At 36.7% G+C, this 16,374-nt stretch overlaps 1 protein-coding gene across 4 annotated transcripts in view; it reads right to left on the bottom strand.

Moving 5' to 3' along the window:
• The window catches only part of LOC108073985 (uncharacterized), a 31,688-nt gene extending 17,391 nt beyond the window's left edge, over positions 1-14,297 (bottom strand). The window contains exons 1-5 of one of the 4 annotated variants that reach the window (XM_041777533.2): positions 9,628-9,756; positions 9,248-9,566; positions 7,743-7,984; positions 7,544-7,678; positions 1,363-1,491 (exon numbers count right to left, since the gene is read on the bottom strand). In XM_041777533.2, coding sequence (XP_041633467.1) covers positions 1,363-1,491; positions 7,544-7,670 — 256 coding nt within the window. In that variant the 5' untranslated portion in view covers positions 7,671-7,678; positions 7,743-7,984; positions 9,248-9,566; positions 9,628-9,756. Of the gene's footprint in view, positions 1-1,362; positions 1,492-7,543; positions 7,679-7,742; positions 8,204-9,247; positions 9,567-9,627; positions 9,757-13,881 lie in introns of those variants that run through there. The other 3 variants (XM_041777532.2, XM_041777535.2, XM_041777531.2) reach the window with 3 other exon arrangements.
• Positions 14,298-16,374: the final 2,077 nt, after the last annotated feature.

Here is a 16,374-nt window from a genome sequence, read left to right as displayed (position 1 = left end):
TTTTTAAACAAAATGGCGGCCATTAAAAAAAATTTCGATTTCGGGCTTTTTTTTGTAGTTTAGTGTAAAAAAAAAAATAGAAAAAAAATTTTTAAAAATCTGTTCCGTCACCCGAGAATGGTGACAATTCTGCGTCGATTCCACTTTGTTTCATAAAAATCGGTTCAGTTGAACTGGAGATATCATGGCCGCCAGTTCGAAAAACGTGGTTTCGAGGTAAACGCGTTCGAAGTTTGAAAAAAGCTCATTTTGCGAAGACCTTGCTTCACAAAAAAGGCTGTATCTTCGAAAGTATTTCGAATTTCTAAAAATCCTTCTGGGGCAATATACACAACATCCCAAGCTATAAATAAATGCAAAAAAAAAATCGAAAAAAAAGTTGCCCAATGAGAAGACACCCTTAAATAGATGGCGGCTGGTGTTTCCATTGTGTCAAAGCGTTGCAACGCGTTGTATAAACAATTCCTTGAATGCAAGCAAGATTGAAGCGGTGTAGCACACTTGAGATCCAATGCTGAACTTATGTACTTTATGTGTTTAAAAGAATTTTTCGATGTTGTTATAATGTTACATCATGGATATTAAAATATTCTAGAGATCATAGACCGGTCCGCTAGAATCTTGTTGACCATGGCATTAGCTTTTTTTCCAGTGTAGTTTAGTTCTTCAGCACCCTATATCTCAGAAGTTCGACAATATCTCAACTTCAAAATATATAGTACTAAAAATACTTTGTACTTTGTACTTTACTGAATAACTGCTAATAAAAATTAAAATTGCTAAATCTTAAGCGCTCTTGAGGAATTTTTCAAATTTTTCAAAGAACGGTCCAAAAAACGGACCGTTGCAGTACACCACGATAAAGTGATAGCGCCGGTCGTGTATGGTCCATGGTCATACTGTTGCAGGTGAAGGGCCAGATCTCTCTTTCGATGTCGAATTGGGCTCGGATTCGATTTTGGGCGGAGTGAGTTCCGATCCTTAATCCTTACTCCGGCGACGATCAACGAATACTCACTCCCCTCGGCAACGTACGCATCTGTGTGCCGTTACCATTCTTGATTAATGCCACCAAGAAAAGCGTAACAGAGAGAATAATAGCGACAAACGCAAATCAAAAGATAATGAAATTCGATCTAAGATATTAGTATTTCCTATGTACCAGAATATTCCATCCACCGACATAAGTACATACTTTATAGGTACTGTACTTTATAGGGTCGGAAATGACTCCTTCACTGCGTTGCGAACTTCTGACTAAAATTATAATACCTTGCTAGGGTACAGAGATTTGCTTTATATATATTTAATTATCTTAAAGAGATACATACTACATATGTACATATCTCTGACACAAATTACCTTTCGCCACGAACTTGTTGTACTGGGCAAATTCTATAGAGATGCTGGTGCCGCGAGGACACGCTATTACCACCTGATCCGAATCGCATGCTGCCTTCTGATACGTGCGAAGAGTTGCCGACAACAAGGCTGTTTCGAAAAAGAACAAAATAGAAACGAGGTTAATAAATATAAGTCAGAACGTGTATAATCTATGAATGATTGTGTATGTATATAGTATATATATATTTATATTTATATTTATGTGGGACTTGAAACAGGCGGGTTTCCTTCGCGGCACACTCAAAGCGGTTTGAGCTATCTGGCAACACAAGATCAAAACGCCATTAGAAATAATAATAATAATTAACAATGCGGAGAATTAAGCGAATAAAGAAGTTTGGTAATCACTAGAGAGGCGAGAGAGAAAGGAAGTTGTGAAATAATAGCTCGTGTAAAACAAAAAGAAAGAACTTTATGTTTAAACTAAATCCATCAATAAAACAATGCATAGAATATTAAATTCCTACATTTATTTCCAAAAAAGCTAATTTCTGCAATTTAAAAGGCAAATCCTTACCTCTGATAGGGTAGGGAGTGTTTTTATCGATATTCTCCGAAAAGTTGTCTTAATACAATTTTTATGTTAAGATCTAAGGACAATTCAACATGTAACAAAAATGAATTATACCACTATAAAACGAAAGGATCATGTATTTCGAAATTTGATTTACACAAAACAAGAGCGATCGGCCGAAAGTGCTAGAAGGTCTTGAAGGGACTGAGAATTTAAATTGACTTAACCAACAGGGAGAAGAAATATGTTTATTTATCAATTTGTATAGGAACCAGAGAGCGGCGTCAAACCACTGGATCAACCGGACCACCGGATAAACACCGAGTATTTTTGACACTCGAGTTATTTTTCGGCAACGAGAATAGGGTGCGAGTAAACACTCGGCAATAATTCTCGGATATTTGTGCACACAAGCGTAGTTCGTCTGCGAGTCTTATTTTGATTTGGCGTGTGTGTTGAAGTTGAGCGAGAAATGCTCGAAAGAGAAGTGAGTAAAAGCGAGAACACAATACTTGAGCCAAAAACAACACCCGGTGACTAGATGCTCTAGTTCATTTTTGTGATTCCTTTTGCAACCTGGTACAACCAAAATACATTAAAGTAAATTAAAAATACAGTATACATTTCCTGATTTCTTGTTATTTTAATTAACCAAAAATATTAACATACATATGGTACATAGTTCAGTCTATATTCCCTTTCAGTTTCAATTTGATATTTTAGTTCATATAACTTCATTACATTTTTATACCCTTGCAGGGTATTATAATTTTAGTCAGAAGTTTGCAACGCAGTGAAGGAGACCTTTCCGACCCTATAAAGTATATATATTATTGATCAGCATCAACAGCCGAGTCGATCTAGCCATGTCCGTCTGTCCGTCCGTTTCTACGCAAACTAGTCCCTCAGTTTTAAAGCTATCTGAATGAAACTTTGCATATAGTCTTCTATATACTCTCACTGCTATATATGTCGGAACGGGCCGGATCGGACGACTATATCATATAGCTGACATACAAATGTTCGATCAATTTTTAGAAAAATATTATAACTTGGCTGTTTTTCAACATTTTTGCACCATTTATGAGATACGGTCATTTTATACTATTTCAGATTTTTGGTGTTAATTTCATGAAAATCGGACGACTATATCTTATAGGAACGATCGGGAAATTAATAAAAAATAATTATAACTTCGTTGTTTTTCAACCTATTTTTATCTTCTCTGAGATATAAGCTTATTTTATTAGTTCAAAATTTTGGTATAAATTTCATTAAAATCGGACAACTATATCATATAGCTGCCATATAAACCGATCGGCAGATGTAGAGAAAATGTAAAACTGGGAATGTAAAACTGTAACTGTCAAACTCTCAACATAATATGTATAGGTAAAATTTAATGAAATAATATCTGCAAGGGTATACAAACTTCGGCGTGCCGAAGTTAGCTTCCTTTCCTGTTTTGTTTCATTTCTTCTTCCTTTTCATTTGTTAAAATTCGGAAATATTCATATTTTTTAAAAACGAGTGCAAAAATAGTATACTGTCAACAGATTTGGGAGACAGTCTATTTCGTTTTTCTGTGATAATATTGCCTGCCAACGAAAAAACCCTTTCAGCGGCGGGACTGCTTGCAGGTATCGCATGGGGTGTAAAGGCAAGCTTCGACAACCGAGGGTAATTGAACTCGTTAGCTTTCCACCAGTCGATAGCTTCAAAATGTTCGGTTATTGGTACCCTTTCCTTGCAATATCTTTCTTTTTCTTCGAGTAAAGATTCTCGCGAATTAGAATTAGATGTGGCAACTAACTTCGGGAAAAAAATGATGTTCTTGAAACGGGTGATTGAGCTTGAGTTTTGAGTAAATTGTTTGGGCTCTTTGAGCTTTCTGCATAGGGTGGAAAACTATTTGTATTTTTTAGTACAGAGCTATTGAGTGTTTCCATCTGATCAGCACAGAATAATTTTATTTCAATTAGGTCATCCTGTTGCATGAGGGCTGCAGGTGGATACAAAAAAATGCAGCCTTATGCCATACACTCACATTTTTTTCCAAATTTCATTGACGTTTTGTTTTATATTTTCTTTCAAAAGGGCAACTGATGAAAAATCGTCAATATTTGCATCGCAAAGTTCATACATTTTGGAAATGGAGGGTATCACGAAACACAGTGACGGCAAGCTGCATGTTTGTAGTTCTTTAAAAATCCGCTCAAAATGCTGCAGCAACTCCACCAACGGCTTTAATATGGATATGTTGACGTCCATAAGTCTTTGTGCTCCTGGAGACTCGCTTAACAACTGTGTTATTGTCAGCCAATTATCGACAATAGACTTCATCATGGTATAATTAGAATTCCAGCGAGTTGGGCATGCCCCTTTCACTGTGGTGTTACGCCGGTGTTGCAAGTTCGCCTCCTTGATATATTTTAAAATTTTCTTGCAAGCGTGCACGGTTTCATCCAATTCGGTTGTTTGCTCAAAAGATTTTTGTAAAACATTGGCGAGAAAATGGCTGCTGCAATTTAAACGTATATTGTTTACCAACGCCTTTTTAATATTCGCTCCTCTATCCGTAACAACATTAATTGATATGCCGCGGCCAGTCTGGCACTCCTCGTCCATCACCAAACTTGAGGGGGGAGGGTCTTGAACTTGTTGACCTCAAATTCCAACTCAAAAGTACCAAAAAACGGTATCTCAAAAGCCTGACGTATAGGAAATTTTCCGCGGATTCGATTTCAGTGCATAAAAATTCTTGTAAAAAGTATATTCCGGTTCTTTATTCTGCGATTTTCTTAAATTTTGTCGACCTGTTTTATAAGTCTCTGGCGAAGAAAAAAAATTCAATCACATTATCATCAAAAAATGTGAAGGCAGCCTGTGAGCATTGTCATAGGAACACATTGACTGACTTTAATCAGTCTCTCTCTCGCACTCGCTTTCTCTCAAAAATACACTAGTCGGCACAATTATTTTGACAAAACCTTGGTATAAATATTGAGAGAAGTCCTGCTCAAAGTCTTCATATAACGTTGATAAAACTATGCGCAAAATAAAGGAGCTTCAGACACTGAGCTAAGGATTTGCCACATATTCCAAAGGCAAATGCGCTTGAACAGTTGAACAAGCAGAAGTTCTGGAGAGGTGATTTATGAACAAATACAACTGGTCAAAAAACAAAAAATTAACAATGGAGAAGGCTTTGTCACGCTATGGATATTTTATTTAATTTTAAGAATAGCAAATATCTGCCATTATAAATCTATATCCTTACCTTTGACCGGGTAAGTAGTGTTTTTTAACGTTATGCTCCGACTCACATCAGGTGGTCAGAGGCAAGGATAGGTGTCTTAAGATATTGTTTTTATTAAAATCTAATGACATTTCAAAATACAACAAGGAGTACAGCCTGTTGTAAAGCGAACATAAAACGCGAAAAGGATCATGTGCCTCGAAATTTGTTTTACAAATATCCAAAGCTATAGGCCGAAAGTAATGTGATGGCCTTGAAGGAACTGAGAAACGTATTTGACTCAAACCCATTGATCAGTTTATGAAGGAACATCACGCCGTGGCAGGTCCGACAATCCTTAAGAGAAGACGACGAAGTGGGTTCTAGTCTAAGCCCCGAAGAGCGAACAAAAAGAATGGTTTCTGTACCGATTCAATAAGATCTTGATACTTTGTATTTTGGGGGGAACGTGCACACGAACAATATTCGAGAATGGGCCGAACCAGAGATATGTATAGAAATTTTGTGGCGTAGGGATCATCAAATTCCTTAGACCATCGTTTTACAAAGGCAAAAACCCCTTTAGCTTTACATACAATTATACCTATGTGATCGGTGAAGCTCAAGTTGTGGGTAAATATAACTCCAAGATCCGTTACAGAATGGATACGTTCATGAACTCTCGTCCCTATGGAATAGATGGCATGGAAACAATTTCTGCGGTAAAACGACATGTAACATATTTACATTTTTTCAACTGTATCTAATGATTTACCGAATCAAAGGCTTTGCTAAAATCTGCAAAGATAACATCGGTTTGGGTGACAGCAAAAAACTGACTTTTCAACAAATGATTGTGGCAAACGGCTAAAGTTAGCTTAATGGATTAAATACCAAATAATAACACAATCTTTTAACATTTTTGATAAATTTTCCATATATATAAATATTTAGAAGTACCGAAGTTATTGGTTTGGTTTGCGGTGTACATCCTAACTGTCCAAAAAATCATCCGATCTAAAAAAAATTATACCTTATTCGTTAAAGGATAAGATAAGTGTCCCGAGGTATTCACGTGGCGTTTTTATTTTTAAAAATTTGTCCCGATTTTTAATAAACATTTGAAGTCAAAACATTATACCGTAAAATTTATATTAATGTATATTGACTTAAAAGGTACAATGCTCAATAATTTCATGCCGGGTCTCGCTTCTGGATTACGCCGTGGTTTTGATTCGTTTTCCTCATCCTGATTTACGGCTGTCCGGTAGGGAAGAAACCGATATTTCCGCCAGAAGTTAGGTTATTCGGACGGGAAAGTCATCTACGAGGGAATGTGTTGGACTCGAAAGTCAGCACAGAGAAGTTGTTGTTGGACTCGAAAGTCAGTTCAGAGAAGTAGTTGTTGGACTCGAAAGTCGGCAGTTGGACTCGAAAGTCTCTGCAGACAGATTCTAACTACGATTTATTTAGACTCTAAATTTTAAAGGAACCTGAGTTCCCAAAAAATGACTTCGCTGCTAACTACTGGGGAGCTTAACTCGACCCAATCGCAGTCGGCTGCTAAGTTCCTTGTTCCGTGCTAAAGGAAGCTTGAATCTGTGGACGCATAAGCAGAAAGTAGCCAGTTCCGTCAATTCCAAATGTTAAAAACATTTGTATGTCGTCCAAAAGGCCAAACCCTCAATCAGAGATACCTTGCTAAATCTGTAAGGCATGGATAAGGCAAATTAATGTGTTGGGATGCATTTTCCAGTCATGGAGGCCCCGATCGTTTGAATCAATGGTAATATAAATCAACTTCAATATTCAGATATTTTACAAAACACTACAGATCCATATGGTTTTTATAATTATTATAATATAACGATCGAATTTATTCACTTAAGTTACAGACCATTGGAAGGATATACTAGCTTTTTGCCTTAAAGTCATTAAAATTTGTATGATTTCAGGGTTGGGGCTCAAGAGCCTTGTACTCCATTCCAAAGGAACGTTGCCTAATCATGATCAAGGGTATGAGCCACAGATGTCCAAAAGATATTTTACACTGAATAGTAATCGAGTTTAAAATGTTTCCATAAGAAGGTTATTAGTTTATCTATGATAACCTTTTACATGAATTTGTAAAAACCCAGCTTTCAATATTTTTTTTATTTATAGTGAAATTGGTTTTATTTTTTAATAATTTCACTAAATAACATTTAGTAAATATGCTACCAAATCTCTTGTTATTTTGTTACTTCCATTGACATTTTATCATAATAGCTCTTCTAAAACTTTATAACTGTTAATGTCAAGACAATTGCCCTCCGATTATAATATTTATGTTTAATTGGTGACAATAGCTTATTTAATTTTAATAGTTTCCCCGAAGTGATGCTTACCGAGTGGGTCTATGCGAAATATAATTTCCCCATCCACTGTGGTCGCACTAAGGATGCACAGAAGCGACAAAACAAGACTCTTAGCCTGCGAGTAATCCATTTTAAAGTAGATCTGCGGGCGATGCATTCTGTTGCCTGTTGGGGTTGTTGACAGCAGCTCATTAGCTTATTGGACTTCAAACTGCACTTCTTCACTCACTTATTTTTTTGTGTACGTCGATGACTTTAACAAAACGGCCACTACAGAATCGGTTTTAGTTATTTTTGCATCCAAACTGCTTCCGTCTCACACAAAAATCTAATCGCGATTTAATCGAATTTAACCACGTAGTACCCCGGTCAGCAGTATTAAGTGGATTAATCATTCCTACGCCGGCATAAAGGAGTCAGGAGTCAGGACCATCAATGCATATGACGGACATTTGCCTTTTTAATAGCAACCTCGGCACAGGCAAGTAAATTTTAAAGGAAATCGCAAAGCAAAAGAATTATTGTTAATTTTAGAATTATTATTAAAGTAAAATAATGAGTTGGTTCATTCAAAAAGCACTCGTTTTATATAAATTGATAAAATTTCGTTCTTAAAACACAACACAAAATGGTTGAAACTCCTCCAAAAAATGTTTAAATATTAAATGAACTAAGCGAGCCTGCTTGATTTTTAAATTTTTTCTTTGTGGTTGCACCTAAATTGGCATCTCTAACCTTAATAATCTTTGACATCTGCTATTTCATACGGATAAGAAGACGGACCAACAAACGAATATTGCCAATAATGCAGCATATTGTAGTACTCTAAAAATCAAACATTTTATATACTTTGAAATGTTTATGTCTAATGTTACTATTACTTTGGTATTAAAAAAAAATTGGAGTTGAAAGTCATTTAATTTTTTTTAAATTCTTATTCGAATTTTACTTTGGAGGCTTTTCAAGAGCATTGTCCCATTTACTTTTTTAATAGTATTTTTAATAAATAATAGTGGACAAATAAATTATGAATTGAAAAAGATATTTTTTTGTTTGTTTTTATCATTATTTTTCTGGGTGTGAACAATGGGAAAAGTGGAATTCTGTGCTAGGGAGGTTTTGGTTTGGAAAGAGGTTGCCCGATACCACGTACATATGTATATCAAGAACTTGGAATGCTTCGGCAATGCTGGCTTATTTAATTATCTTATCATAGGATACCAAGGATATTAGCACGAGCATGCAACGGCGGGGAAAGGGCACACAGCATTTTGCCTGACCGGCTCTTGAGAACGGACTTCCTCGCTGTCGACGCGCTCTCAAATAGAAATAAAGAGGCGAAAAGTCTGGATTCAGCGCAGCAGCTAACTAACCTAACCAGAGCAGTGGCATGGAATTTTCTGCGTACGAGACCCGTTCTCTTGTGCTGCCCCTCTAGGTCACTAAATAAACGTTTTCTGTTCGCAATTTATCGGAAATCGACCTAAGAGTAGAGCTGGACGCGACGTGAGCAGCTCGGGGCCAATCGGATCTATTTTTATAGGCTCATTTAAATTGTTTCCTTTCCGGCGAAATAAAAATCGCATACGCGCACTCAATGGAATACTTTTAGCTCGGCCCATGAGGAGTACGAAGACCGCGGGCTGCGGGCGCCGGTCTCGCGTTCACTTTTCCGTCAGGTTCGGCTGACTGCAGCACGTCCGAGGCGGTACGAAACCGGCAGTTGCCACTTACTCTCTAACACTCACGCTCGACACGACCGAAGCGTTGGGACTTCTGCGAAGAACTGACTCAGCCACCGCCAGGAGTCGGCTCCAGGACTTCGTGTGGCATAGAAGCCGAAAGGCAGTGGGCGCGTTCAGCTGGAAATTTCCCTTGCATGGAATGGGAAATTGTCTCTTCGCCGGAGAGTCCTACGCATGCGTTGAAATCAGTTTGAACTGCTCGGCACAATGAAAGAGAGCCGCCGACCGGTATCTCGCTGGGCCGACGAACTGTGAAAGTGGGTCAGTGTGACCGCCGCATCCTTATCCGCATCCTCCGCCCCTGTATTCTGCGATGGCGAAGTGTGCCGAATTTAATCGAATGAAACGCTTACAGTCAACTTAACAAACCACGTCAGTATGTTTTAGGTAGATTTGAGGCCTTAAACGGCCTCGTAGAAGTGTCATTCCGGCTAATTCTAATAGAATTTGTTTAACGTCCTCTTTATTTATTATTTGCATTCGTGAAGCTGAAGTTTTTACATTCGTTATTGAGTAACTTTGTTGGAAGTCAATTTTTTCTCTGATACTTTGTTTTCTATGAATTTCTTTCAATTGTAACTTGAGCAACAGGAAGATGGACATTGCTAGACCTACTCGACTGCTGATGCTGATCAAGGGTATATGTATGTTATAGAGTCGCAAATATCTTCTTTATAGCAGTGGCTTTTCATGTTTGATGTTTTTTCCTTTCAAAATCAGCTCTATTTCCCATTACATTCTTTAGAGTAGAGGAAGTTTAATATTATGTGTAATATATAGAAGAAAAACGTTCCGATCGACTTAGGCAGGTCCGTTTTTCCGGCCATATTAAAAATACAATTTCTCATGACAAAATAAAACTAATGATAACCTCAAGTCGGCAAACATTACTGTTAATACATATAATATTTTCTTATATTTAGCCAAAATCATAATTTATGTTAAAGCCACCGGAGCTGCTGGTGGATGAAATCCGGCTCTGATGAACCAAATGTTGGAGGGGGGCGGCTTTAACCTGAAATGCACTCGAAATAAGAACCCGTAGGACTTTTCGGGGTGTTACGCGACGTGCGTCGATCTGTTTATTGTAGAAGGTAAATTGGTACTAACTATACAAAAGAAACTAAAGCTAGGGAGAGCGGATTGGAAGCTCTTTGGACTGGAAGTCCGGAGGAAGAGGGAGAGAAAAGGAGAGCGTACGGGATCACACTGCCTCCCGAAATTAAACGCCTTTCTGGCGTGAACAATAATTTACATAAAACTGTCGGTCGACTCCTTATTTCCAAAAAGGTTTTTTTGTTACATTTACATAAAATTATCTATTAAATGAGCATTAGGAAAAATCTGTTAACTGATAAGAATTTTTGCACAAGTTTTATGCATTTACACGCATTTTAAATATTAAACAACAGCCAAAAACAAATAACAACAAAAATCCGAAGAGTCAATTTGTGGTAGTTAAAACAAATTTTTACTTTAATTTTATACAAGAGATTTCTGTAAGCTTAAAGGCCATCATTCAATTTTATATTATTGAAAGTTTTTGAATGAACTCTGCCCAATATTTACATAGATATTTTGTATCACAAATGCCTAATGTACTAATTCCAGTTGTATATGATATTAACACTAATCTTAGTGTGACTAAAAAGTGTCGAGTTACAAGAACACCGTGGGATAGATGTCCCAAGAACTTATGGCTTGTGGTGTAATGTACCGTATACACAGGTCCATATTTAGTATACGTTGCTTTTCTATAAAATGGTACCATACGTAATCGGACTTCTGCAGCCGTTTACTGTATTAAATTTCTTTGTTGCTTACACACAGTTTCCTAACGGTAAGCTGACTGTTTAAAACTTAAAATTTAACTGTTATATACTGCCTGCGCAGACAATAACAGATAAGATATAAAGCTTAACATTCCATAAATATAAGCCACAATCCATAAGGTTTATATTATAATCGCCATAAACACGCTTGGGTGTTCCTACATACTTATAGTTTGGAAGCATTTAAATTGTTACCGTTATGAATACACTGCTTGGTGCTTATATTTGAAAGCAGTTGTCAAAAATGCCGCTATAAAGTAGTCACAGCTTTAAACAAACTGCTTGAATATCATCCGAGTAAATATTTTATTTCGTTTTGTCTTCCAAAGCGGCAAGCTATTTAGCTGTTTAAGATATAAACCTACAGGATACTGAAATGCCATAAACCCACTGGTCTCTACACTTGTACAGTTTGAAAGCAGTCATTAGAAATGCACTGCTTGCTTAAAAATTATAGTCAGTATTTTAGCGACACTTATTGAAAGTTTTACAGTAATTGCTATAAATATAGCGAAATGCACATGATATAAAATTGTATTAAGAATATAGCGATTGTCAGTTTTACAGTCATTGTAATAATTGTACCGTTAGTGTTTGTTAACAGATTTAAAGCAGTTGATATTCTAGCAACTTGTACATAGCACGTTATAGCAATAATTATTGAAGGTTTGATGGCTATTGTTATAAATGAACTGTATAGAGAACACTATAGCGATAATTATTGCAAGTTTTATACTGTTTATTTACTTTTATACTGTTAATAGAGTCTATCCACTCAGTCCATCTGTGTGCAACAGTTTCAATTTTTCGCAGATGTGAAACTTGGGTTCCCACAGAGCAACACAAACAAAAGTACATACATAAAAATTACAATTTAGCCCGTTCGAGAACAGAAAAACCACACATTGCGACAGATCTTATCCGCACTAAATTTATATGAATTGGATTACGAGGAATGATTTTTCTGTAACCAACAGTAAATACCCCATAGAGTGTGCATGGTCGAATAGGCTCACAAAAACTATACAATAAAGGTGAAGTAGGCCTTTTAAATTAAATTTTAACAATCAGGACATTTTGGGGTAAGGGTATACATGATGTAACATGCAAAATATTAAATTTATATTTTAATTGTTCCACCGAAAAACTATCGCCAAACGACGCTCATCAAAAGAAATTTTAGAACGGCAAAACCTTATGGCCCATCCGTTCATCGACTTGTCCTTGCAAACCATTTGGCGACTTTCGAATCGCCGCAAGCTAGAGAGATTCTTCTGGGAGTCGCTTTGGCGATAGCTAGAGGACTTATTTACGAAAATCTCCAAAAAAGTGTCTTCTGCGAGTCGCGGGCCGTTCACTGGTGATATAGTTTATGGGCGATTATTAAAGCAGAACAGGAGTGACAACCATATCTCGCAAATAACTGTTGACCGTTTTTTCTTACGCTCGCTCGCGAGAACAACCGAAAAAAATATACATACTTATATCCTCATTCTCTGTCCGAACATTGAGAGATACAAGTGACTCTCGCGTAGAGAGACTTATTAAAAAACCGATTGACTGAAAAAGTCAACTCAAACGGTATTTTAAAAAATTTGTTTTCATTTTGGAGTACAGTGGTACGATCCATTTTATTAATAAATTGTAGCAAGGTCACTCGCTAAATTCTTTATATACTCCATATACCCACATACATGAGCAAAAGACTATTTGAATCGTCAGTCAAGAGCAAACGGTCCGTGAATGATCAAAAACAGAAAAAGTCTGATGGTCGCATAGTAGCGCCTCTAGAACAAAAGCCGTTGCAAAAATCAATTAAGTCGTCTCAAAAACGATTTTACCCATACTACAACATCGACAGGAAATTTCCAATGGATTTAGAATCTGCATTAAAGTCAATTTTCTGATTTTTTTGTAGAAGATATGAGCATTCAAAGTGGATCTTTGTTTCCATGTTTGCATCTCAAGAAAAAAAGGGGAAATTTGGTTGACTTGGAGGTAATATTATACAAAAAATAGCTTACCTATCGTCATGATTTATGCTTTAAATAATAGATACACTACTGGCCGAAATAATAAGTACATGCGTATGTGGTTTGTTTCAAGTCCTATAAAATTTGTTTGATAAACTTAAGAAAAAAACCCACTTTATTTTTAGTTTCCGTACTTATTCCAGATAATAAAAATAACTGCCTAAAGGATTTTACATTTCAAATTTAGAGACAGGGGTCAATTTTATCCAAAAAGCATGAAAATGGGCTGGCCGAAATAATAAGTACACCCATTCTTCTAAGTCTAGAACTCGGAACGTATTAAATATTTTTCACTTCTTTCTACTTATAAGTAAACTTAGATTAGTATCCAATAAAACCACACTCGTTTAAGGTAACGTTCGCTATTATTTTTTGCATTCTAGTAGGAAGTCTGTGGCAAGTCAGTACTAGAAGCTGAGACCAGGTTTCTTTAGCAAATCTTCACAAATCTTCAACATATTAAAATGTTTTGGTTACAATTCGACGTTTTAAGTTAAGTTAAGCAGGTAGGATAATATTACAATAGTTGTGAAATTCCTGTTTGTAAGTTAAATTTTCTTAAAAAGAATTTCAGTTATCGAGTTCGTTGTAGAGTAGCGCTAATTCCAATGGCGTGCGTAAAACCGAAAGAAAGTGTCTACATACTCGAATGAATCAATGGTAAGAGACATAATTATTACAAAAGCCTTAATCATGCAAATGGAACTATAGCGAAGGCAAAAAGACAACGACGTGAGCCAAGCTATAAATACACTTACCCAATTTTTCGCCACATAAAACAAAGTTAGGTGACTGGACCCACACCAAAGCCCAGCCTAGCAGCACTATTCTCAGCTGGAAAAGAAGGGCGTATGAGCGATGTCGCCTTTTTTCCGTGTGCGGCTCCATTACAAAATCAATGTCCCTGATATGGAGAACGACTCCAGGAACGTCTTTTGTGGAGCAGAAGACACTCGATTCGAGTGCACTTGATAAAGCCTAAGTCTCCGCAAATTTTCGTATAGTTCAGCCTGATTGGCTGCGAGTATTCTTTGGCTCACTACGTGTTATTTGATACAGCTGTGATGGAGCATATATTTATTGATTACCGCAATGGTCAATAAAATTAATCTATACACCAGAAACTAATCTTTTGTAGCGTCCTTGACAACGGAACGTTCTGATGATGATATATATTAATAGGAAGGTATATGTAACCTGTAATAAAAAAACAAATATTTAACATGAGGACTCAGTTTACAAATCAATTAAAAATGTATATATTATCGTCTTAAAATTAATTTAAAATAATTTTCAAAAGTACCCTGTAGTACTGCGCGCTGGTTCGTAGCTGGTGAAATAAGTGCTTACCAGCAGACCACCCCTACTTACCCATCGGCCCCAAGCAATACGATCTTTCATTTCCGTTTTTGTATGAAATGTCCGCAAATAGGGTCAATCGCCACCGTGTCGTTTACCCAGGAACTAGTAAAATAGTACTCCATGGAATGGTCGGTAATGTAAGTACTTACATGGGACCCCATGGAATGGTCAGTAATGTAAGTACACAGAAAAAAAACTCCGGGATAAAGTGCTCAAAAATCAACCCCAAGTGGTCATGATTTCGGTTATTAAATTACTTATATTAATGTATAAATCTTATTAAAAGCCACTTACTTTTCCTAGTTCCCGGTCGGGATTCGAACCCATGTCTCAGAAATCACATACCGTCTGCTTACCAACTGGGCCACTGAGTCAAATCAAAATTTAATGTCGGGAACCCGAATACATACAATTTGAAAGAAAGAGCAAAAATATATGTATCTCTCTCTGAGCTAAAAATAGATTTGCTGCTCTCACAAATTTTTAGAATCCAGCTAGTAGCTGGTTCGCAGCTCGTTTACCGTAGGGTCAGTATAGTAAGTACCCATATAGTAACCGACGAAGTAAGCAACTACGCAAAGCCAATCGCCACCTCCAGTACTACAGGGATGTTTCTAATTTGAGAATAACGATATGTAAAAGACAGCCGCAGCTGAAGTTTTAAGGTCGTAGTTTGTAATATTTATGTTTTTAAGTCTAAAAAAAATAAAATATAAATTATACAAAAACCAAATTGCATTAAAAATTTTAAATATCGCCAAATTGCAAAATTTTGTCTAGAATAGAGGTTTATCGCAATAAATTGGCCGAAACGAGACATATTCAACAATATTAATATTCTTGGTGCGTTTGTCCTTCTGGCCCCTCACTTTAAGAGCTATTTTAATGAAACTTTACAGATTCTAAACTTATTTGTATGGTTATGGCTTTTATTCCAGCCTGAAAGAGTGTAAAATGTTTGTGCAAGAGCTTACAATTCTTAAATCTAGACAAGAAAGTAGACATCAGCTGGACCCAAAAAGACAGCAGCCTAAAACACATGGGCACGGTACTCTGATCTCATTTGTGGCCCAGGGCACTAAACGGTCACCTAGTCACAGATTTACAAGAAAAAGTGGGCCCAATTCTACACAAAAAAATTCCTGAAGTAAGTCCAACAAATTTCAGTCAAAGAGCCCAAACCCAAAATCATTGGTTGATTTTAGTGTAAGCTACAGTATAACGACGTAACGCGTTACGTATTATGACTCCTCTACAGTAAATCCAACCAACCAGTCGAAAAGCCAACAACAAGATACATTGACTGTACACTGATAAAAAAAAAATCTTCTTTTAAGATTTTGTGCATTCTTAAAATAAAATCCTAATATAAGACTAAACATTCTAGAAAGGAGATTTTTCTGGTTTTATTCAGTAACAAAAAAAACTTGGTTTAAGATTCTCGACATTCTTAAGAAAAGAGCTTAAATTAATACCCCTGTGTCTGGACTACAAGGTTCTGGTCTACAACTCCACACTAAAGCCAATATGGACGTATGGCTCCCAGCTTTGGGGGAACGCGTGCAGCACCAATCTAGACATCATACAGCGCGCCCAACCAAAAATTCAGAGAACTATCACTGGGGCACCATGGTATATTCGCAATAAAAACATCCACAGGGATCTCGGCATTCCTTCAGTTAAGAACGAAATATAGAAACAAAATGCGTCTTACAAGGAAAAACTCTCTGCCGATTCTTTAGCTAGGGACTTGATTCGGGTTTCCAGCAGAAGCCGTCTGTCTAAGTAACGATTTTCTAACGCAGCCATAATTAGTGAGGGCCATTTACTCTGTACCAGTCTACATGACTGCTAGTTAGGTAGTATTGTAAGATTTGATACACTTATTG

Source organism: Drosophila kikkawai, chromosome 3R (genome assembly GCF_030179895.1).
Source record: "Drosophila kikkawai strain 14028-0561.14 chromosome 3R, DkikHiC1v2, whole genome shotgun sequence".
Taxonomy (NCBI): Eukaryota; Metazoa; Arthropoda; class Insecta; order Diptera; family Drosophilidae; genus Drosophila; species Drosophila kikkawai.
Note: the sequence above shows the minus strand (reverse complement) of the source record. Positions and strands in the feature narration are given on the sequence as shown.